The sequence below is a fragment of the Haliotis rufescens genome, unplaced genomic scaffold (genome assembly GCF_023055435.1).
Source record: "Haliotis rufescens isolate VD_foot unplaced genomic scaffold, xgHalRufe1.0.p SCAF_4, whole genome shotgun sequence".
NCBI classification, from domain to species: Eukaryota; Metazoa; Mollusca; class Gastropoda; order Lepetellida; family Haliotidae; genus Haliotis; species Haliotis rufescens.
In genome coordinates, this window is record NW_025964112.1 from 32,123,420 (window position 1) to 32,150,018 (window position 26,599).

The following is a 26,599-nucleotide window of genomic DNA, read 5'->3' on the forward strand; positions in this document are numbered from 1 at the left end:
GACACCGCCCGACTAATACACAATACACTGTTACTGACACCGCCCGATTAATACACAGTACACTGTGTAACTGACAACGCCCGGTTAATACACAATACACTGTGTTACTGAGACCGCCCGATTAATACACAATACACTGTTACTGACACCACCCGACTAATACACAATACACAGTTACTGACACCGCCCGATTAATACACAATACACTGTTACTGACACCGCCCGATTAATACACAATACACTGTTACTGACACCGCCCGACTAATACAGAATACACTGTAACTGACACCGCCCGACCAATACACAATACACTGTTACTGAGGCAGCCCGACCAATACACAATACACTGTTACTGACATCGCCCGATTAATACACAATACACTGTTACTGACACCGCCCGACCAATACACAATACACTGTTACTGACACCGCCCGACCAATACACAATACACTGTTACTGAGGCAGCCCGACCAATACACAATACACTGTTACTGAGGCAGCCCGATTACTACACAATACACTGTATTACTGAGACCGCCCGATTAATACACCATACACTGTGTTACTGACACCGCCCGATTAATACACAATACACTGTTACTGACACCGCCCGATTAATACACAATTGATTGTGTTACTGAGACAGCCCGACCAATACACAATACACTGTATTACTGAGACCGCCCGATTAATACACAATACACTGTTACTGAGACCGCCCGATTAATACACCATACACTGTTTTACTGACACCGCCCGATTAATACACAATACACTGTTACTGACACCGCCCGATTAATACACCATACACTGTGTTACTGACACCGCCCGACTAATACACAATACACTGTTACTGACACCGCCCGATTAATACACAATACACTGTGTTACTGACACCGCCCGACTAATACACAATACACTGTGTTACTGACACCGCCCGATTAATACACAAAACACTGTTACTGACACCGCCCGACTAATACACAATACACTGTTCCTAACACCGCCCGATTAATACACAATACACTGTTACTGAGACCGCCCGACTAATACACAATACACTGTGTTACTGACACCGCCCGATTAATACACAATACACTGTTACTGAGACCGCCCGATTAATACACAATAGATTGGGTTACTGACACCGCCTGATTAATACACAATACACTGTGTTACTGACAACGCCCGATTAATACACAATACATTGTTACTGACACCGCCCGACCAATACACGATATACTGTATTTCTGAGACAGCCCGACCAATACACAATGCACTGTTACTGACACCGCCCGACCAATACACAATAAACTGTTACTGAGACCTCCCGATTAATACACCATACACTGTTACTGACACCGCCCGACCAATACACAATATACTGTATTACTGAGACCTCCCGATTAATACACCATACACTGTGTTACTGACACCGCCCGATTAATACACAATACACTGTTACTGACACCGCCCAATTAATACACAATTCATTGTGTTACTGAGACCGCCCGACTAATACACAATACACTGTGTTACTGACACCGCCCGATAAATACACAATACACTGTTACTGACATCGCCCGATTAATACACAATACACAGTTACTGACACCGCCCGATTAATACACAATACACTATGTTACTGACACCGCCCGACTGATACACAATACACTGTTACTGAGACCGCCCGATTAATACACCATACACTGTTTTACTGACACCGCCCGACTAATACAGAATACACTGTAACTGACACCGCCCGACCAATACACAATACACTGTTACTGAGGCAGCCCGACCAATACACAATACACTGTTACTGACATCGCCCGATTAATACACAATACACTGTTACTGACACCGCCCGACCAATACACAATACACTGTTACTGACACCGCCCGACCAATACACAATACACTGTTACTGAGGCAGCCCGACCAATACACAATACACTGTTACTGAGGCAGCCCGATTACTAAACAATACACTGTATTACTGAGACCGCCCGATTAATACACCATACACTGTGTTACTGACACCGCCCGATTAATACACAATACACTGTTACTGACACCGCCCGATTAATACACAATTGATTGTGTTACTGAGACAGCCCGACCAATACACAATACACTGTATTACTGAGACCGCCCGATTAATACACAATACACTGTTACTGAGACCGCCCGATTAATACACCATACACTGTTTTACTGACACCGCCCGATTAATACACAATACACTGTTACTGACACCGCCCGATTAATACACCATACACTGTGTTACTGACACCGCCCGACTAATACACAATACACTGTTACTGACACCGCCCGATTAATACACAATACACTGTGTTACTGACACCGCCCGACTAATACACAATACACTGTGTTACTGACACCGCCCGATTAATACACAAAACACTGTTACTGACACCGCCCGACTAATACACAATACACTGTTCCTAACACCGCCCGACTAATACACAATACACTGTTACTGAGACCGCCCGACTAATACACAATACACTGTGTTACTGACACCGCCCGATTAATACACAATACACTGTTACTGAGACCGCCCGATTAATACACAATAGATTGGGTTACTGACACCGCCTGATTAATACACAATACACTGTGTTACTGACAACGCCCGATTAATACACAATACATTGTTACTGACACCGCCCGACCAATACACGATATACTGTATTTCTGAGACAGCCCGACCAATACACAATACACTGTTACTGAGGCAGCCCGACCAATACACAATGCACTGTTACTGACACCGCCCGACCAATACACAATAAACTGTTACTGAGACCTCCCGATTAATACACCATACACTGTTACTGACACCGCCCGACCAATACACAATATACTGTATTACTGAGACCTCCCGATTAATACACCATACACTGTGTTACTGACACCGCCCGATTAATACACAATACACTGTTACTGACACCGCCCAATTAATACACAATTCATTGTGTTACTGAGACCGCCCGACTAATACACAATACACTGTGTTACTGACACCGCCCGATAAATACACAATACACTGTTACTGACATCGCCCGATTAATACACAATACAGAGTTACTGACACCGCCCGATTAATACACAATACACTATGTTACTGACACCGCCCGACTGATACACAATACACTGTTACTGAGACCGCCCGATTAATACACCATACACTGTTTTACTGACACCGCCCGATTAATACACAATACACTGTGTTACTGAGACCGCCCAACTAATTAACAAAACATTGTGTTACTGAGAACGCCCGACTAATACACAATACACTGTTACTGACACCGCCCGATTAATACACAATACACTGTGTTACTGACACCGCGTGATTAATACACAATACACTGTGTTACTGACACCGCCCGATTAATACACAATTCACTGTGTTACTGAGACCGCCCAACTAATTAACAATACATTGTGTTACTGAGACCGCCCGACTAATACACAATACACTGTGTTACTGACACCGCCCGATTAATACACAATACACTGTGTTACTGACACCGCCCGACTAATACACAATACACTGTGTTACTGACACCGCCCGATTAATACACAATACACTGTGTTACTGACACCGCCCGACTAATACACAATACGCTGTGTTACTGACACCGCCCGACTAATACACAATACGCTGTGTTACTGACACCGCCCGATTAATACACAATACGCTGTGTTACTGACACCGCCCGACTAATACACAATACACTGTGTTACTGAGACCGCCCGACTAATACACAATACACTGTTACTGACACCGCCCGACTAATACACAATACACTGTTACTGACACCGCCCGACTAATACACAATACACTGTTACTGAGACCGCCCGACTAATACACAATACACTGTTACTGACACCGCCCGACTAATACACAATACACTGTGTTACTGACACCGCCCAATATACTATACAATACACTGTGTTACTGACACCGCCCGATTAATACACAATACACTGTTACTGACACCGCCCGACTAATACACAATACACTGGTACTGACAGCGCCCGACTAATACACAATACACTGTTACTGACACCGCCCGACTAATACACAATACACTGTTACTGACACCGCCCGACTAATACACAATACACTGTGTTACTGACACCGCCCGATTATCAATACAGTATTTCGTGAGCAATGCCATACTCTTTGACAGAATGACATGACCATGAGAGATGCCTGTAACCCTTATTTATTTATTTAAAGTCATTTTAAATCTTCCATTTCAAGTGACCATAACAGTTACTGTGATGGGAAATGACCATTAAGCACCAATTACCCTTACTTGGAACAAAATACAATATAAACATAGCCAACCAACATTGTTTGTTCCTAAAAACAGAACAGGACCAATCTCAAATAAGATACTTGTATTGTCAAAAGACATGAATTAACAACATCATTACAAGTTATGCCATGAGAGTCAAGTTGGCCTAAAATGTACACTATTGCAGTTTGAGATGCATCAGAGGAGAGGAGATGCCATAAATGTTTGCTACAAATTTGTGATAATACAAGGCCAAACCCAAGAAATGATGCACGTCATGGAGATTTTAGGGGGTGGGAGCTGTGTGACTGAATTTACTTTTGAAGGATTGGCATAGATGCCATCTTCGCTGAAGGTATGCCCTAAGTTGGTGACTTGTTTTGTCGCAGATTTACATTTGCTTGGTTTTAAAGTGAGTTCTGCTTCTTTGATCTTTTGGAGTACTGACTTGAGGGGATTAAAATCTTCCAAAAACGTTTTAGGAAATATTATGATTTTATCTACATATATTAGTATGCAACGCCAATTCATATATTTGAGTGCCTCTCTAAAATCGTTTGCTGAACTGCTAAATGAAGGTCGACATGTATTTTGTATCTGGATGCAGTGGTATTTGCCAAAATACACTAGCACAATCAAGGACACTAATAAACATTTTAGCATGGCTGTCTCCAACGGGATCAACGACATCTTCCCAAAAAAGTGGTAGAGGGGGAAAATATAGGCTGGGTAACTGTATAATATATAACTGTATAATATAATATAATCTACGGTTAGTAGAGGGCGTTTTTAAACCATGGGAGACGGGAGAGTGCCATTCAGAAGAACTGGGCGACATGATTTTGGCTTCTAACATTTCTTGCACCTTCTGGAACATTCTGCCCTAATGGCTGCGTTTTGCCTATAAATGAGGAGTCTCATTGGCCTGGCGTCACCTGTTTCTATTTTGTGATGATGTAAATGAGAGTGTCCTATTTCTGACCAATCTGAGGCAAAAACATATTTTTAAAACGATTTGGGGGGACAAAAGCTACACGTCGTACAGGTGTATTGTTATGGTACAAACCGCTTCAATAGGTTTCTTCAAAACTTCATTTATCCAAAATACCTAATTGTTTCAATATGTTTCCAGAGTGCAACAAAATATTATATCCTTTGTCTGTTTCATGTATACAGCAAACATTCGGAGTATACCCTTTAATCATAAGCCTGTACAAAAAAAATATCTCAGCTCTCTTTGAAGAAAAAAGATCTCAGCTCTATTTTAAGAAGAAAAGAAAGGATATTTCAGCTCTCTTTTAAGAAGAAACGAAATCTCAGCTGTCTTTTAAGAAGAAGTGAAATCTCAGCTGTCTTTTAAGAAGAAAATAAATCTCAGCTCTCTTTTTAGAAGAAAAGATATTTCAGCTCTCTTTTAAGAAGAAAAGAAATCTCAGCTCTTTTTAAGAAGAAAAGAAATCTCAGCTCCTAAAAATGAAGAAAACAAAACATGACTCTACCCCATAAACCTGCTCCCACCCCCCTAAATATAAAATGGTCCGTCCCTAATATGTTGCGTTCAGAAGCAGTTCACGACACTGCTGACAAATAAGTTGGGTACTGAAACAGTTCACGACACTGCCGACCAATGAGTTGGGTACAGAAACAGTTCACGACACTGCCGACCAATAAGCTAGGTACAGAAACAGTTCACGACACTGCCGACCAATAAGCTAGGTACAGAAACAGTTCACGACACTGCCGACCAATAAGTTGGGTACAGAAACAGTTCACGACACTGCCGACCAATAAGCTAGGTACAGAAACAGTTCACGACACTGCCGACCAATAAGTTGGGTACAGAAACAGTTCACAACACTGCCGACCAAAACGTTGGGTACAGAAACAGTTCACGACACTGCCGACCAATAAGTTGGGTACAGAAACAGTTCACGACACTGCCGACCATTAAGTTGGGTACTGGAACAGTTCACGACACTGCCGACTATACGCTATGCAACAATATAACTAATATCGATCACCTGAGACTGAAATATAGACTGCCTATACCAACAATAAATGTTAACGTTATATGCCAACACTTGATTGATGTTCGGTGTCTACAATTATCAATTGAAGGGCACTTCTCAAATCAGTTAGCCTTTCTCAAAACAGTATTTTAAGCAAACAAATGCATAACAGCAATACATGTTTGTGCTTGCTTGTGTAATAAGTGCAAGTAATTTCTTGTGTTGCAGTTAAGGTAACTGCAGTGCTGAGAAACGAGTATACGTAGCTGAAACCCTAATAATATGCCAGTTAGCATTATATAACAGCACTTAAACGGCATCCCGGGTCCTCCCTTCACGCTCCGTCTATATAAGCAACACAGTGAGAGACTGATAGAGGTGCCGGGACTGCAGCCTTGCCTGAATGTGGGTCAGTCACAACCAGCAGTCACGGAGTTGTCATTTGATCTTGCCTGTGTGACAATAGTCAAGACATTTACTTGAACAATGACATGGAGAATTATTTTGTTATCGTTGACCTCCGTACTCGGCCTTGTCGCATCTCAGCCACGTTACTTCTTCAACAGTGAGTATTTGCTATTTCCATAACAGGGGCTTTTAAAGCCTGCCCAGGTAATGGCATTCTGTCAGCAGTCTTATCTCAGTATCCTTCGGTGTAAGCGATGACAGTTTTATGAAGAGAGGTCGCTTGTCAGGCTTCCCTCTGACGTGGAGCACACCGGTCTGCTGTAAGTTCTCTGTCTCTTGTTACTAGTCACATATATCTAGCACACAACATGCTTCATCATTCTTTATTAAAATATATTAAATCATAAATTAAGCTATATATTACAAATTGATGTTCGTGAATGGCAACCATTATGATGTGATCTTTTGTTAATTGGTATTCAATGTTATCAAATAATGAGAATACTATCACCTTAGAATTATGTTACCCTTGAAGTATAGAGCATATAAGAAATTTTCCGGCATTTCGGAGTTATTGATGTAAAGATATAAAATTCATGGAATCAATTATTCCCGGGGGTTAGAAATATCCTAATGTTGATTTGAAGTAAAACATATTTTCACAAATAATACTTTCCTGGATGGTTAATTTTTGATGGTATATATGGAAAGAAATATTTACATTGTTGTGCTTTTGCTACAACACTCAACAAGACTTTAGGAAACATTTGATAAACTACTCATGATTAGCCATTCTGACTGATATTCAGGTCAGCTTTTGACAAATGTCTCGCCGCGAGGAGGTGCAAGACTATAAGAAATAATCACTCACTCACTATGACAAATGTCCTACTGTCTTGTGACATAATATTTAAAGATATTACCTATCGCAGGAGAAATGTGTTTTATGAATTCAATAAGCGAAGTCATCCCATTGTTCCTGATTCGCGACCAGCTCACTGGTCACCTTCACGAATTAGATAATGTTAAGTTTCAAAGAAATCCATCTCTATGTAATAGTATGTTTTATGGCGTATGCCATGCCCCTGTTCAGGTGGAGTCAATCAGCAGATTTATAGTGACTATCGTGTTGTACGCATAGATATACTTCATGGAACTACATACTTGGACACATATATCCTCAGGCGCATAACACTGAATGTACGTAATGTTGTTAACATGGCCCGTGTCCGTGACAGGCATTACATACACATTTACACCAAACACACATTCTGGAATTAGAGCCTATTTTTGTCGGATCTAGAATGACACAACGGAGCCTGTGTTTGTTTGATGTAGACTTACGTTGCAAGGCCAATCCCAGGGCCTATGTTTGATCAAGACGACGTTGCAAGGCCCACGACAGAGCCTATGTTTGATCTAGACGACGTTGCAAGGCCCACGACAGAGCCTATGTCTTTTCATCTAGACTGGAGTTAAAAAACCCATAACGGAGCTCATGTTTGATCTTGACTCACGTTGCAAGGCCGACAACGGGTCTTTATTTGATGTAGACTAACTTTTCTGTCAATCTGCCAGTTTGAGGAACGACCGAAGTCTCCATAGAAGGTAGACATTTACAAAATACTAGATATAGTATGAACAGTATTATTGATAAACACAGGAAACTGAAGAAACGGTGACTATTGAGGCATCTATGCACGCTCAAGACACGTGAAGACACGTCAAGCTACTGCAACATGCATGGGGTGTCGAGGACGTTGTCGTAACGATGTGATAATGTTGTCGGCCTGTGTCGTCACCATACCCATCACATGTCACCAGATGACATCTATCCATAGGTGGCATTGCCATCCCCAGTTACCGTCCTCCGTACGCATTATTTCACTTTGTTATTGCATGTGTTGTGACCAACAGCCCGTTGTACATAGAGGCTGTTCCGCCTAGAGCACTCGTCGACTTCCTCATATGTACTGCGTTATAGATGAATGCGGTTAATGTTCTAATCATAGGAACATCGTTGCATGAAGCTATGAGCATGACTAACACGGCGACGGAAAGTTGGACAAAATTAACCGATGACATTCAACAATTAGCCACAGAGCAAACTGTTGTTATCATCAGATAATATTCAAGCATCACCCACACAGTAAAATATTGTCATCATCAGATAATATTCAACCTCATCGATATTATCATATGCCGGTGTCATCAGATACCATCTCACCATTGGCAATATCATCCTGTGTCGTTAACAGCAGCATCATATGAAAAATGGTATGATATTGCGTGATTTTAGTTTGCGCAAAGGTCTGGAAAAACTATGTTTGCCTTAAATTCAGTTTGTGAACGGATCCCTTGTTTAATATCTGTATTTACGCTGCCGAAGCGAGGTGTGGGTGAGCTATGTGAGTTATGTGCTGTGTTGGCGATAATGTGTCACTGACCGACATGAAAGGTGCTGCACGTGGTCTTTGTCACCTGCTGAGGTGGCCATGTATCGGACTGCTGGAAGACCGTTGTCGAAACCAACAAACAGTTCCACGTGTTAGTCGCGTCGTTAAACACCACGTAATATCAACACCAGATTAAACCTCATCGCACTCAAACTCCTTCCAAGGTAATTTGCAAGGCTTGCAATTCTCAACTGCATTTGTTTAATGTGTTTCTTTCCAAATGCACTATACTGCAGAAATGTATACTTGCTGCTGAGGATTAGGTTTAAAACTGCGTCGTTGTTGTCAAGTTCGTCTATATTAGTACGTAGTACATGGAGACAATTTGTAACATTATGAAGGACAAAAGTACAATTAGTTAAGTTCTTACAGTTATAACGTTGTATATTTAATAAAAAAAGCAAAAGTAAATAATGACATATATCGGTGTGTCATATCATTTGTGTGCAAACCTTTGCACTAAAATGTCAATCTGACAGTGCTAGTTTCTGATTAACACAATTCAGGGCATTATGTTTAATGATGGCTGTTTTATTGACGACCCTGACCTTGACCCGGGCTTGCGTGGCCAGATGGGACCTAACGGCACTGTGTGATGACAGGTTGCAGCAGGCAACACGAAATGCCGACAGCATCTGGTTTGAATTGTTAGCTCGACAGGACAGGAACACATTATGGTTGAATCAACAAACACAGGTTATTAAACAATACTGCTTGATTTGAACATAATTTTATTAGCATTAATTCATTTTTGTGTATGTTAGATTATTCAGAAAGGTCATACGATGCAATATTTTCAATAATGAAACACAGTGCATATGTAGTGCACAATTTCACATGACGGCGCATCACCTTTTCCCACTAAGGATTGGCATAATGGACCTAAAATTGCTCAATATGTCTTAAATGCCAATGTCGCATTTAGCTGTCTAAGTATATAAATGGGCTGATAGCCATCATGCAAATTATGGGACACTTGCGTTGATGGTATAGGGCATCTTTAAACACAAAAAAGAAGTGTTTTTTATTAGGTTTATTAGCAATGTTATCACATTTGAAAAACAAATTCTACATATGAGCCTACTGATTATAACAATTATTAACACAATGGACGTTTTTGGCAAAGAAACATCCGTTGAAGGCATGACGAACTCTCTTCTCGATAACAAATAAAAACCTTATAATATGTGACCTGGTATATCACGTGTCAGTTAACCCGATAGCGTGAATCGTTGCATGATTATCAACCATTGATATCAACTCCTGTCTCGTTTTCGTGTTTCAACATACACGTCAAGATAAGATTTCACTCTGTCTATTCAATTATGTCTTATCCAAAACAAGACGAGGAGATTTCACTCTGTCTATTCAACCACGTCTTATCCAAAACAAGACGAGGAGATTTCACTCTGTCTATTCAACCACGTCTTATCCAAACAAGACGAGGAGATTTCACTCTATCTATTCAACCACGTCTTATCCAAAACAAGACGAGGAGATTTCACTCTATCTATTCAACCACGTCTTATCCAAACCAAGACGAGGAGATTTCACTCTGTTTTTTCAATCACGCCTTATCCAAACCAAGACGAGGAGATTTCACTCTATCTATTCAATCACGTCTTATCCAAACCAGGGGCGGTCGGGTAGCCTAGTGGTTAAAGCGTTAGCTCGTCACGCCGAAGACCCGGGTTCGATTCCCGACATGGGTACAATGTGTGAAGCCCATTTCTGGTGTCCCCCGCCGTGATATTGCTGGAATATTGCTAAAAGCGGCGTAAAATCATACTCACTCACTTATCCAAACCAAGACGAGGAGATTTCACACTGACTGACCTCGAAATATAAGGATTGCAGTATGTCTAGTAAATTATGAAAATGCAAAATACGTTTGTCCCGAAACATTCATATACAGAAAACTAGCTGCCTCACCGATTGCATATTGACATGAACTACCTTTATATCTCTCCCTATGTCTTGAAGAACCATTTACCGAGAACACTTTGTCATCTCTTTATTACCGGCACCCACTGTATCGATGTAGGTGGACGTTTTGGTGATACAAATATAAATTGGAGATAGTTAAAAGACGTTTGATAATTATACAATGTTCAGTGAGAAGTCCTGAAATGCCAGAGCAATTCCCTTGTTAAGGACAACAAGCGTTGACTAATAAGAGATCAATTATAGATGACCTGCCAATCTCCATTTCTAACAATTATTATCTGAATACCATGGAGAGCATTAGTTCATATATCAGTCGGGGTCATTCGCATAGACGAAAGACGTAAAAGTGTACCGTTTCCCAGAGTAGAAACATGTCTCAAGGACGAAGATGGACCCATAATGATCCGTATCAAGTTTTGATCAGAAATAAACACCAACAAAGTAGTATTACACTGAACGTATACATTCGATATAATCATTGTTTCCATCAGCCACTGATAACAAAGAAACGGGTTAAAGTGCTGTCACTATCTACTTTAATTGGCTGATATAATTAAGTCAGCGGCATTGTTGTCCTTATTTTAACAGTCTTCTGATATGTGTAGCCTGTTAAAAAGTGATGATTTACAACACATCAAGAAATATTCAAACAATACTACGGCGAAGATTATGCTAGAGATGAGCTCAGATATTGTAAACATGTGGTGAATTCAACCCGGTTTTCTGCGTAACGAGCCAGTGCTTTGACCACTAGGCTACCACGCCGCTACTATGTCTTTTTGCCATTTGTATAGAGTCGTTAGAAACAGTGTGAACTCCGTACATGTAGTGTGTACAATAAGCTAACGTTGACCAGCAGTACCCGCCCACCTGTAGCACCTGTTGTGTGGTTTCAGGAGGGATGATGAAGATGGCTGAGCAGCACGTGGTGGAGCTGCTGGTCGTGGTGGACTACTCGGCCTACTTGAAGTAAGGCATGGTATTTGTATGGACTTCGGCTTTGTAGATGACAATTTTAACCGAGGCGTTTACCATTAGTGTTGGCATAGCTAGAATATGTACCAAACCATCATAACAAGGCAAAAGTGTCACTTTGAATAATTGGCTCCAGATCCTACATAAACAGTGGATATGTATGATAATAGTCCTTATGCAACTCACTGACATTCTCGCAAAGCAGTAAATTGTAGGAATATAATGCCACAGCGATGGAGATGTACATACCAAATTGGTCAATAGGAATATCTATATGTTTCTTTCCATAGGTGGTACCATAAAATGAGCGGGGACACGGCGTTCCTGAAAAAGAAGAACGCATTAAGTGCAATATGGAAACATTATTCATCTGTTATACATGGGGTAAGTATTCTGAGGAGGAGTCGCATTTAATATTGATCTGATTATTATGGTATTCATACAATACAATTACTTAATTATGTAATTTTTCTGATAAACATGTATGTACCTTACAGCCAATCATATGCATGCTACGTACACAATGACGAGTTCTATTACACTTCATATAGAATGCACACATTTACTATGCATCATTGTCGAGTATGACTTTTTCTTGTGTTTTAAGCTGATAGGTCGTTCACCTTTTATCATATTTTTTTGTAATTGTTAAGAATAAGATAGTAGTCATTATGAGTCTAGTAAGGTTACAGCTGGTTTATTATTAGTGTATGAAACTCATGATATTGCTCTTTTGCTTTATATGATTGAAAATGGTCTTGATTAAAAGGGCATAACAAGGACTTAATGTGCTGGTATATGAACGGAATCTGTCCGACGCCAATACTTGTATTTATCATAAAAAAACTGGCCTTCACAGGAGATATGGCTTGGGGGAGATCAAGAGTGGTATCCTGGAAGATATCACTACAGCAAATTGCAGCACAATGCTTTGCAGACCAATGTGATATCAGAATCAATCTGATGAAACCCCCCTCATCTCTAGGCCACTGAAGTTGGTTGGTTGTACATTGTATGCTCAGTGTACTGACACTGGTTATTACTGTTTACAAACTGAAAAAGTTGGAAGAATTTTGGAGGATGAATAGAATCTCCCCTGTTGTTGTTTATATCAAATACTAGTAGGTCAACACGAGTTGGTTCGTGTGGAAATATTTGATACAGAAACTACACTGGGATGAGAATGTCTGTGTGGCCTGTGTGGAAACATTTCTAGATGCTGGCTGATCGTTGTGCGACCTTCCTGTTCCCAGATAGATACAATATACAAGGGACTTGGGGAAAATGGACTGCAGATATCCGTGCAACCAGTTGACATCCAAGTTGTATCGGTAAGTGGAAGACTTAGAGAAACCCACCATGCATCATCTATGCAACCACTTGATCTCCATCTTGTATCAGTAAGAAGTTATAAAACAATTTATCATAAATCATTATCGGTACAGTTAATTGACATCACAATTATGTCGGTAAATGAAGTATATACCAAACCTGAGTCATACCTTATCCCTACTTATACCTCGAATGTTTGACATCCATCCATGTTGAATCAGTAAGAAGCCATATACACATTTGATCCTACATTAAGATTATCCGTGAAACCAGCTGACACCCAAGTGGTATCAATAAGTATGGCGTGTAAATGTAGTGTGATTAAATGTAAGAAACACGGAAAGACGTACTTTTGAAAGGTGAGCAAGTGCATTAACATGTAGACTCGTTGTCATGCGTGTCAGTGTGATAGTCTAACCCCTTCCTCTTTAAAACTGGAACCAACATGTCAATCAGACTTTGACACTGTTTGCCACCAGCACTTTTGCAAACATAAATCAATATTCATTTTTTTCCTAGCAAGGAGTTTTGTGAAATAAAACTGTTAAGTGTGTTCAGATTGTAATTAAATTCTAACTGTCGCTTGAATATGTTTTTACAGAGGACCATGTTATGAAATGACATCTTATGATCTGAAACGTGCCTAATGGATTCTGAAAGTTGTATAGGAAAAAGTACGGCGCTAATACTGGAAACAGTGACGTCCCGCCATATGTTGACCACATACACACAACAGATATACCCTTGTATTATAATGAAGAAAACACACCATCAATGAATTGAACAAATAATCTGAATAACCCCAGTTGCATTTAAGATAAATGTGTGAGCATTAAAACAATTTAGCATCAAATACGAGGCATCTATGTTGTCCTTGATTGAGGTATTTGCCTTTTACATCAAACCGTTTCCTATTTTATATGCACTAGGATTTCACGAAGGGAACTTTGATGCGTCCTCGTGTTAGGCAATGAAGGGAAAGTCATGGTGTTACAGTAGAAACTGTTTAGAGTTATAATGTTACATAACGTTTAACGCACTGAATCAACATCCATGTAGGCATTCTGGCTGTGATTTCGTGGCAAGCATCCTCATATGTTTTCAACAGAAATTGGATTATTGTTTACAGAATGCAGAGATGACACTACTCGAGATATGTATTCATGTATAAAGCGAACCTTTAGTGCCCAAGTTACGGGCGTTGACTTCACACACGCACAAAGCTAAGATAAAGATTGCTTCTTTGGAGATGTGCGCCAATGAATTATCTGAAGAAGAATGTCGAAGATGGAATGTAACGTTAGTAACCTGTGAACTTCTCCGAGCCCGAATCAAATAATTTATTTGTTTTATCAGTTTATTTGTTGTATTATTGTAATCTGTTTGTTCTGCCAGACGGATGGTATTGTGACGAGTACAAATAAATTCATAGCATCGGAGACAGCTCTTCGGGCATTCTACAACTGGACACAGTCTGGCAACAAGTTGCCGTCATTTGACCACGCGATGCTCATCACAGGGTAAGACTCACCAGGAACACGCACTGTAAAAGTACTATGTCAACACTGCTTCCTTTAAGAAACGATCAACCCACTCTTGAGAAAATATTATGTATCTTCATTTAGTAAAATATTTTTCATAAGATGAATAGTTTTAGACATGAGTTTAAATGTTTATCCAAAGTTCGTATCAAATAGCTATGTCGTTGTAAATGTTACACCATCTAGCCATAATGGATTTGGAATGAACAAGCGAACCATCTTCCGGGGAAAGAATGTATGATATTGAGTTTTATTTGGTTGAAGAGATTTATTATGATGTGTTTTCCGAGTTTCTACACGTTTCTTCAGTGTACGGTTCGCGGACAGAAAGGCTAAGTACACTGCCAACCGTCACAAGTTCGGAATGCAGCGTACCTGCGCGTGGCGTTATTTCTGAATTACGTGCAATTGAACTGGTTAAACGTGTTCAGCACAGGTTATCCACCTCGGATCACAGTGGATGCTTTATTTCATCTTTGTTGTGTGACACAGTCTAAACATAGCTCAATGTTTCACTTTCCGAGTTATGTTGTTTAGCACGAAGGCATTATTGTGGTACACTGTTTATGTTGACGTTTGGGACGGAATTGAAAACGGTGTTTTGTGTGTCTAAGAGGATGGCAATAGTTTCATTGCCTTTTGTTTAATATTTCTCTCGATGCGATTATGTTGAAATGCAAGGGACATAATTATTATTTTTCAAATACATATGCCATCATAGTGGTCATTGAATCTTGCACACTCCTCAGTATCCTGTTTAATCAATAGAAATTAAACGCGTTTACTTATTGCAAAGGAGCTAGTATGTATTCACCCACCATTATAACTATTTCAAAACGTCATTACTATTACTACCACAGTATAAGTTGTCAACTAAACGTCCACGCCTTCTTTTCGCTGATGGTTGCCCCGCCCGAGGCCTTGTGAGTGATGGATCTGATCACAATTACCAGGTACTGTTGGGGAAGCGTCTGTCCATCCATGTCACCATTACGTCTAAGTGCTCATGATTTATCTGTATATCTTTGTTTGAACAGTTATGACCTCATGGAGAACGGCGATAAATCTAAGTCAGGTGAGATTCCTTCTCTCTTGTGTTGTTGCCTGAAGGTTTAGCTTTGATGAGACTTCTAGTAATTTGGTATGTCGTCTAAAGGTTCTTCCTAATGCCGGTGTAAAATTTGATTACCTGTAAGGTATTGACATTTATATTCCTGAAACTGTCATGGTGTGAGTTATGTATCTGAGTTAGCCTGATTATTGCCATGACCCCTGCACACTGTCTGTAGGTCGAGCCTATCTGGGGACGATGTGCACGACCAGGAGCGTCTCAGTGGTGGAAAACGACTTCAGCTTTGAGATTGTACAGATAACGGCACATGAACTCGGACACAGGTACCTTTGTGAATGGAATAAAAAAGAAAAATGAAAAGAAAAAGAAGCCGTAGCCTGCCTTTGGTATTGTGCAAAATTAGGGTATCATTTCGAAATGTAAGAGATATCTGTACTTATGATCGTGGCTACTGGGAAACAATGCGTTTACTAAACTTGACACTTCGTCATATTTAAAACTTTCAAATCTACGTGGCTGTCAAAGTAATCAAAGTGGTTCAATTCGAGGGGAAGTATGTGCGATATACATAACACGCCCGTCTGTAGTTATGTTGTTCTGTTCGATATACATAACACGCCTGTCTGAAGTTGTGGGGGCCGGCCGGGTAGCCTAGTGGTTAAAGCGACTTGGGTACAATGCGTGAAGCCCATTTCTGGTGTCCCCGCAGTGATATTGTTGGAATATTGCTAAAGCGGCGTAAAACTACACTCACTCACTCTGAAGTTATGTTGTTCCGTTAGATATGTATATAACACCCACGGCCGAATTTATGTCGTTGATGTTTGATGTACATAACACACCTGTCTGAAGGTATGTATTACGTCAGATATACCTAACAGATTGTCTCAGCTGTGCAATGTGTCAGGTATACCTAACAACCTATCTGAACGTATGTATTACGACAGATATACCTAGCAACCTGTTTCAAGCAGTGTAATGTGTCAGGTATACCTAACAACCTATCTGAACGTATGTATTACGTCTGATATACCTAACAACCTGTCTCAAGCAGTGTAATGTGTCAGGTATACCTAACAACCTATCTGAACGTATGTATTACGTCTGATATACCTAACAACTTGTCTCAAGCTGTGCAATGTGTCAGGTATACCTAACAACCTATCTGAACGTATGTATTACGTCTGATATACCTAACAACCTGTCTCAAGCTGTGCAATGTGTCAGGTATACCTAACAACCTATCTGAACGTATGTATTACGTCTGATATACCTAACAACTTGTCTCAAGCAGTGTAATGTGTCAGGTATACCTAACAACCTATCTGAACGTATGTATTACGTCTGATATACCTAACAACTTGTCTGAAGTTATTAACTGTGTCAGATATGTCTGACAACCTGTCTCAAGCTATGTATTGCGTTAGATATATTTAAAAACCTCTCGGAAGTTGTGTATTGTGTAAGGTAAGCCTTACCTACTGTTATTTTTTATGCACCATGTTTGGTATGTATGAAGCTTTCCCATTCTTATTAAGTCTCGGCGCCAAACACGACGGAGAAGAGAACGCCTGCAGTGCTAGTGACGGCTTCCTGATGGCGTCTGTGATAGAGATCAACTCCACACACAGATGGTACCTGTCTCCATGTAGTTTGGACTATATAGGAACGCTGTTGTCTCAGCTCAGAAGGTGTGTATGGAGGTTCAGGGATGTTTGCAGGACTTCTCCCTATTAATACCACGGCAATCTGCATGAATTGAAAATTGGATGGTTTGTGTCAGAGCCTATGCTCTACATGCATCTACAAACATCTTCTCACTTCATACTTGGAGTGGTACCGCTAGGTCTGGCCAGCCTCTTAATACACAGCCGGAGGCGTAATCATAATTACTGTACTAATGTGCGGCATTTTATAATTTGACACATTTTTCTATTTTCTGGAACGTGGAAGAACAAAATTAATTATGTCTGAGGAGCAATCCACGAGATGAGGTGTGAGGCAAGTACGCCTGAGGTCGGTAAAACAGACGTCACTGAAGCCATTTCCTTGGTCTTAAAACGCTATTGGAACTGCCCTTTTTCAGAGTGAAAGAATTTCTTTAGCGGCACAATCAGCAATGTGTTAGGTTTTCCACGGCTGTCTGTGAATAGACATGCATTGACAATGCCATTTAGAAAGTGGTCAAATGTAACAGAGGTTGTATTTGGGATAACACTTTCTTAGTAAAGTACATATTCTAGTACGTTTTGGGGTTGAGTCCCATCAAATATATAGACATGTCTGGACCAGGGAACACAGTCGTTGAAAGCATGACTGTTATGACAATCATATGGTACCGAGTGACTTTTTTTGTAACATAGATACATTTTGTTAATGCCACGTTAATTTCAATAACGCGATATTGTGTTGGTCATCTAGAGATAGGAATCTGTGCCTCCTCCAGAACAAGCACGAGGTGGAGAAGAACGAGGGTCCCACCACCAGCATCCACATGGGTGAGCTGTACACCCCGGACCAGCAGTGCCAGCTCATTGAGGGCAAGGGATCCTACTTCTGCAGGGTAGGAGACACTCGCACGTCACTGTCAGGATATTGTAGACAACAGACAGACAAATAACATGTAACATCGACCGATGCCAGTACACAAGGTTTTAGAAAAGTGCTGATACTGTTGTATGCGTTTTGATTCAGCGTTTGTTTGAATTCAAAACAACAAAGATGTCAATACACTGTATCTGATTCTGATTGTGTTATTAAATGTATCAAATAATATCAAAGGCGTCATGTCATTCAAAAGATTTTGCACGTGCTTTTCGATACCTTTTCTATATTCTTAAATGTGTACTTTAGTTTAAACAGAGCCATGACATGTATGCACTTGCTGTACTTTGTTTATTGTTTGTAACTCGAATGGCGCGTGAGAAATTTCTGACTTTAAACCAATGGACAGTGACTATATATACTTGCATTGCAAAGATAAGAGTTGCAGGAAGCAATCTAATGGAGCAGTAGTTGCCGTGAGCTGGCTAGTCGGGTAACGACCCTTTCTTCGAAATGGGTTACTCCCTAACCATAGGATGGAATCAGTGTGCACTGAACGTTAACAAATAAGTTATTACAATTATTAGCTCGCCAGACTCGCTGAATACAAAGTTTATTCGTAATACAGGGTGTAAACCAGCCCAAAACTCACTCGCGTGACAAACTCTATATATCACGCACCCACACTTAGCGTCACTCAATTAACAATGTTTTTATTCTGTCCTCCAGGATTTCTACTCCAAGCCTGAAGACTATAGCCACATATGTACCAACATATGGTGTCACGTGAGCAACTCAGTGCACAACATATGCAACAACTATGAGGGGTCTGACGGATACGCCTGTGGTGATAAGAAGGCAAGTTATCCCGCCTGCAGGTCACACAGGAAATCCTGGTCAGTAAGAGAACGGGGTTTCCGCTACAGCTATAAACACGAGATATCCACAACGCAAAACACTGGTCGATGGTTTGAGTGCTGACCCACACCATCGGAATAGGAGCCAGTTCACAGCTTTTTATTAGATTTATATTCCTCCACTATCATGTCCACCCGATAAACCCCGCACCCACCCCGTAGTAGTGAGTGCGCCTTGAACACTATTTCAGTTGCATCACGGCGTGTCAGCATAATGTGGGAGGACAGGGATCATAATAGGGCGAATCGAGGATTTGATCTCACGACCATAGGATCCTGACTGGCCCTGTATAGATTTGCGGCCCCAGGGACGGCCCTCTATAGATTGGCCCCAAGGACGGCCCTGTATAGATTGGCCCAAGGGACGGCCCTGTGTAGATTGGCCCCAGGGACGGCCCTGTATAGACTGGCCCCAGGGACGGCCCTGTATAGACTGCCACCAAGGACGGCCCTGTATAGACTGGCCCCAAGGACGGCCCTGCATAGACTGGCCCCAAGGACGGCCCTGCATAGACTGGCCCCAAGGACGGCCCTGTATAGACTGGCCCCAAGGACGGCCCTGCATAGACTGGCCCCGGGAACGGCCCTGTATAGACTGGCCCCAAAGACGGCCCTGTATAGATTGGCCCCAAGGACGGCCCTGCATAGACTGCCCCTAAGGACGGCCCTGTATAGACTGGCCCCAGGGACGGCCCTGTAAAGACTGGCCCCAGGGACGGCCCTGTATAGACTGGCCCCAGGGACGGCCCTGCATAGACTGGCCCCAGGGACGGCCCTGTATAGACTGGCCCCAGGGACGGCCCTGTGAAGATTGGCCCCAGGGACGGCCCTGTATAGACTGGCCCCAGGGACGGCCCTGTATAGACTGCCACCAAGGACGGCCCTGTATAGACTGCCACCATGGATGGCCCTGTATAGACTGGCCCCAGGGACGGCCCTGTATAGACTGGCCCCAGGGACGGCCCTGTATAGACTGCCACCAAGGATGGCCCTGTATAGACTGGCCCCAAGGACGGCCCTGTATAGACTGCCACCAAGGATGGCCCTGTATAGACTGGCCCCAGGGACGGCCCTGTATAGACTGGCCCCAAGGACGGCCCTGTATAGACTGGCCCCAGGGACGGCCCTGTATAGACTGGCCCCAGGGACGGCCCTGTATAGATTGGCGCAAGGAACGGCCCTGCATAGACTGGCCCCAAGGACGGCCCTGCATAGACTGCCCCCAAGGACGGCCCTGTATAGACTGGCCCCAGGGACGGCCCTGTATAGACTGGCCCCAGGGACGGCCCTGTATAGACTGGCCCCAGGGACGGCCCTGTATAGACTGGCCCCAGGGACGGCCCTGTATAGACTGGCCCCAGGGACGGCCCTGTATAGACTGGCCCCAGGGACGGCCCTGTATAGACTGGCCCCAAGGACGGCCCTGTATAGACTGGCTCCAGGGACGGCCCTGTATAGACTGGCCCCAGGGACGGCCCTGTATAGACTGCCACCAAGGACGGCCCTGTATAGACTGGCCCCAAGGACGGCCCTGCATAGACTGGCCCCAAGGACGGCCCTGCATAGACTGGCCCCAAGGACGGCCCTGTATAGACTGGCCCAAAGGACGGCCCTGCATAGACTGGCCCCGGGAACGGCCCTGTATAGACTGGCCCCAAAGACGGCCCTGTATAGATTGGCCCCAAGGACGGCCCTGCATAGACTGCCCCTAAGGACGGCCCTGTATAGACTGGCCCCAGGGACGGCCCTGTATAGACTGGCCCCAGGGACGGCCCTGTATAGACTGGCCCAAGGAACGGCCCTGCATAGACTGGCCCCAGGGACGGCCCTGTATAGACTGGCCCCAGGGACGGCCCTGTGAAGATTGGCCCCAGGGACGGCCCTGTATAGACTGGCCCCAGGGACGGCCCTGTATAGACTGCCACCAAGGACGGCCCTGTATAGACTGCCACCATGGATGGCCCTGTATAGACTGGCCCCAGGGACGGCCCTGTATAGACTGGCCCCAGGGACGGCCCTGTATAGACTGCCACCAAGGATGGCCCTGTATAGACTGGCCCCAAGGACGGCCCTGTATAGACTGCCACCAAGGATGGCCCTGTATAGACTGGCCCCAGGGACGGCCCTGTATAGACTGGCCCCAAGGACGGCCCTGTATAGACTGGCCCCAGGGACGGCCCTGTATAGACTGGCCCCAGGGACGGCCCTGTATAGACTGGCCCCAGGGACGGCCCTGTATAGATTGGCGCAAGGAACGGCCCTGCATAGACTGGCCCCAAGGACGGCCCTGCATAGACTGCCCCCAAGGACGGCCCTGTATAGACTGGCCCCAGGGACGGCCCTGTATAGACTGGCCCCAGGGACGGCCCTGTATAGACTGGCCCCAGGGACGGCCCTGTATAGACTGGCCCCAGGGACGGCCCTGTATAGACTGGCCCCAGGGACGGCCCTGTATAGACTGGCCCCAAGGACGGCCCTGTATAGACTGGCTCCAGGGACGGCCCTGTATAGACTGGCCCCAGGGACGGCCCTGTATAGATTGGCGCAAGGAACGGCCCTGCATAGACTGGCCCCAAGGACGGCCCTGCATAGACTGGCCCCAGGGACGGCCCTGTATAGACTGGCCCCAGGGACGGCCCTGTATAGATTGGCCCCAGCCACCAGATCCCAACTTTGTGTTTGTAACCATTTGGAGCAAGAGTCTCAACATCTACAACAGATTAGGTTACTGAAACAAACAAAGCCACGAAGGTGATAATTGTTATTATAGTGTTTATTTGACCAGAAACATTGGTTCGTTGTAGGTATGTGACAAGGGGAAATGTGTCCTCAGCATCAAGGGTGTGGATTCCCTGGGTAGGTACAACTATCTCCTTCCATATTGCATTTAGACGCTGTTTAGTTTAATAGTTCTCATAATACTGGTCTGAATTAAAGTTGTAGTAAATCGGTGTGACCTTTCTAAACATATTTACTCATCTGGTACTGTTCTGTTGCCAGACTACTGCCCTCAGGGTGACCAGCCCGGCATTGTCTGGAAAAACTACACGTGTGGACAGTTGGTGTTTTTTGAACCAGAAATGTGTTATGATGATAACACGAGATCTCGGTGCTGCCTCTCCTGCACAGAAATAAACAAAGGCATACCAGGTATTCCACTCTGAAATACTTATGAATTAAGTCGGACAAACAATATACCCTACATACTGACCATCAGCTCAGGTGGTAGATCATTTTCCAGCTTCTCTCTCTCCCTTTATATATAGGGACAGAGAGAGAAAAGCTTGAAATAGCTGAATAGTGCTGACTGTGGTGTAAAACAACATTCATTCCTTCTAGATGATACGTATAATACTTGCATGTTGTTGATCTGTGGATGCTACAGGTCCGGGTATATAATGTTTAAGGGTATTGACGGCATACATCGGTAGGGTTGTATCGTGTTGTGCTACTGCAGGGTGCGAGTTCGGCGACAAGAGCTCGTGGTGTCGTACTGACCTCAATACCCCCATGGGCTGCTACAAGAACGAGAACCTCTGCTGCGGCACCTGCAAGATTTACAAGGACCACACACGACCAAGTGAGTATTGGGTGTCATTTGGTGTCCCTCGCAATGATAAAGTTCAAATAATGCTCAAAAAAGCATAAACTCCTGCTAACTAATGTTATTATTGTTGTTGTCTTTATCTTGCGATATATAATATGAAGTAAGTGCGTGATTCATCATACAGATCCACCTTTCAGGCTGCCCATATGGCGACAGGAGTCTTTGGTGTCAGAATACGCTGAAGCCTCCTTTTGAATGCTACCAGAACGAGGACCTATGTTGTGGCACATGCGCCGAACACTTCAACGGTACACGAGTAGGTAAGTCGGTGCAATAGACATATCCTTAAAACACTAACATCAGATAAACATACGATAACGTATGATGAACACTGAAATATTACTACAAACGTACTTAAGGTAACCTAAATGTTTCATCACACAATCATTTTTCAGGATGCGAGTACGGAGACCGCAGTACGTGGTGTGTGACGTCACTTCAGCCTCCGTACGACTGCTACAAGAACAGTGACCTGTGTTGTGACACTTGTCCCAAATACTACAACCCTGCTAACATAGGTACAGGAGCCAGGGAGTGAATTAATGAATGGATGACTGAATGAATGAATGGTACTACTACCACTATTAATCATCTTCTCAACGCCATTGTGGCATAGTGTAGCCTGGTGGTTGAACCATTCGCTCGTCACACCGGAAGCACGGGTCCAATTCCTACATGGATACAATGTGTGAAGCCAATGTATGGTATTCTTCGCCTTGATATTGTTGCGATGTTGCTAAAACCGGCTTAAAACAAAACGTACTCACTCTCTTGAATTTTCGTGTACAGCGGATACGACTGAAGTCAGTAATGCAAGCAGGGATGATAATCACATATTTATAAGCAGGTTGTGTAATTCTCGTGATGAAGCTATCTTCAGACCTGGCGGTGTTATAACCATCATCTACACTGACAGTAGGTATCGGTGATACTGTGTTTAGTTATATAAGCTGAGTCTTCCATCCTAGGCTGTGAGTTCGGCGACAGAAGCAAGTGGTGTGAGACTGACCTGGCCACGCCCTTCGGCTGCTACCTCAACAGCGACTTCTGCTGCAAAACCTGCCACAGCTTCTTGAACCAGACACGGATAGGTCAGTAGCACTCCGTTGGATACCATACGAAGGGTGCTGAAACGCCTAACAAAGACTGCGCTGATGGAGTTGGTAACTTCTGCTGGAGAGCCTGGATCCCACGGGTGTAAAAGGGTTCCTCCTGATGGTGTAAAAGTCCTCCACATCAGAAATGATAGACTAGCGCTTAGTCTCTGAAAATATATAATGTCACATCACAACATTATACCTTGTCGGTTTAAAATGACATTTACGGGTAACGAGTACTCTATAATACATTCAAATCCGAAAATTCGTAATGTATATTTCCAAATTCACAACACATGGGTCAGGACTAATTTTAAATGTTTTTTAATTTGAAGTTTACAAGATATACGTCTTTTCCATTGGAAGAGAGGTCGGTCACATGACCGCGAAACTGACGTGCATAAGCGTATGAACGACACAATTTGACGTTTATACGTTTTCACGATACCGTGTTCATGAAATTACGAAAACACTGTCGGACTACAGCCACATTCCTGGGGAAACCCCTGTGATTTCCCTTGCACGAATACATACAGAAGCGTTGTTTCGGATCATTTAGACCCTTTAATCATAAACTCAGTGTTTCAGCACATATTGAGAAACACCAAAGAGTTCACGAATATCCTCGCTACGACCCATCCAAGTGAACAAATAGTAGAAATGCACATCCACTATCGTGGTATCGACTCGATCCGTGTCCAGACTGACAGTCTTCAGCAATCTTTGAATTTACCTTAGTATCTATTTGACACATCTTTAAAACCACTTGTCAATGGTCGGCCAATTGATCAGTGATGACCAACACATGTAACCGCCACAGATTCATTAACAACTTCGGAAATCTCCCCCGTCACGTTCATCGTGTCGGCCATTTTGACGTCATGTATTTGATGTAAATGTATAACGACGTGCTGTCATTGTGACTGACCTACCGAGGTAGTTCTTAACAGACTTTTTTTACAATCCAGTGATTGTTTGTTTTGTTGTATAACGCCGCACTCAACAGTATTCCAGCTGTATGATGGCGGTCTGTAAATAATCGAGTCTGGAACAGACAATTCAGTGATTGACATCATGAGCATCGATCCACGCAAATGGGATACGATGACATGCATCAACCAAGTCAGCGAGCCTGGCAACCCGATCCCGTTATTCGCCTCTTAAAGTTATGCACTGTCGCCTCTTACGGCAAGCATGGGTTGCTGAAAACCTATTCAAACCCGGATCTTCACGGGTAGCACATTCCTGAAATATTTTGTCATTTTGGTAAACTTTATTATATTACCGATAGGTCTGCGAATATAGGTAAACATATTTTCAACAATTCTCATTACAGTTTGGCTTCATAATGATTTACCAGTTCATGCCGATTGTTCTGTTGCTTTCATTGTTTGCGAAGTGACATATAGTGACGTCATGTCTATGCATGGTCGCATATGCTTACAAATGACGTCATTCATTATTCAGGACGTCACGCAGTATTTAATGTGTCGTCATTCCATCACTATATTGACTTGAATTAATAGAGGATATTTCATGTGTCAAGTGGAATATCATGTTTCTCTCACCGAGTGACGGGGGGAAGGAGATATTTTCAAAGAAAATATCTCCTTTCCCCCCGTCACGAGTTGAGAGAAACATGATATTTCACTCGACACATGAAATATCCTATGTATTATATACTTTTGGTGTAGTTGTCTGCAGGAAGATTAAATTATTTCATTACAAATGTAAAACCTTCAAGCGTAAATTCTCCCTACATAACACACATGGACGGTTTTCCACCCCTGTAAGTACGACTAAAAATGTAGTTCCGTCTTTGCTAAATCTTAAAAAATATAAACAAAAGTGACCAAAAATATTTGATGTCACTAAAATTCTTTAGTATAAATTTGGATATGATTATATACAAAATCAACTTCATCAAAAAATAAATTTCAAATCAATGAGACGGTTGTTCGAAGCGAAAGAATACACGCAATTCAAGTAACAAAATGGCGCTTTGCGAAACGTAAAGTATCGACTGACAAATCAGAAGAGAAATTCACAGTTTAATACAAATCATTTTCAACAAAATAACAAACGGTAAGAATCGGTATTAACTACATAAATGACCATCTGTCATTATATGACTTGTCAACGTTGAACTGACGTAAATCAACAGTTTGTGTACGAGCTGTCTCGTGTAGGCCAACATAGTTCCGTCAACGTGTTATGTTCACTGCAGTGAAATATCAGGTGTTAGGTTCACTGCAGTGAAATATCAAGTGTTATGTTCACTGCAATGAAAATATCACTTTTCTCAACTTCAGAAAACTCAGTCTTTCACACTGAAATATAACATAAATGCCTCTAC

General features: G+C 42.7%; 1 protein-coding gene across 1 annotated transcript in view; it reads left to right on the top strand.

Moving 5' to 3' along the window:
* Positions 1–6,697: 6,697 nt before the first annotated feature.
* Positions 6,698–26,599, top strand: part of LOC124149524 — a 31,360-nt gene continuing 11,458 nt past the window's right edge. The window contains exons 1-16 of the mRNA XM_046521173.2: positions 6,698–6,912; positions 12,055–12,127; positions 12,424–12,517; positions 13,387–13,464; positions 14,861–14,985; positions 16,044–16,081; positions 16,296–16,401; positions 17,617–17,769; positions 18,500–18,641; positions 19,352–19,480; positions 22,344–22,395; positions 22,540–22,689; positions 22,997–23,119; positions 23,284–23,406; positions 23,542–23,664; positions 24,115–24,237. Of these exons, the coding sequence (XP_046377129.1) occupies positions 6,834–6,912; positions 12,055–12,127; positions 12,424–12,517; positions 13,387–13,464; positions 14,861–14,985; positions 16,044–16,081; positions 16,296–16,401; positions 17,617–17,769; positions 18,500–18,641; positions 19,352–19,480; positions 22,344–22,395; positions 22,540–22,689; positions 22,997–23,119; positions 23,284–23,406; positions 23,542–23,664; positions 24,115–24,237 (1,711 nt within the window). The 5' untranslated portion in view covers positions 6,698–6,833. The remainder of the gene's footprint in view (positions 6,913–12,054; positions 12,128–12,423; positions 12,518–13,386; positions 13,465–14,860; positions 14,986–16,043; positions 16,082–16,295; positions 16,402–17,616; positions 17,770–18,499; positions 18,642–19,351; positions 19,481–22,343; positions 22,396–22,539; positions 22,690–22,996; positions 23,120–23,283; positions 23,407–23,541; positions 23,665–24,114; positions 24,238–26,599) is intronic.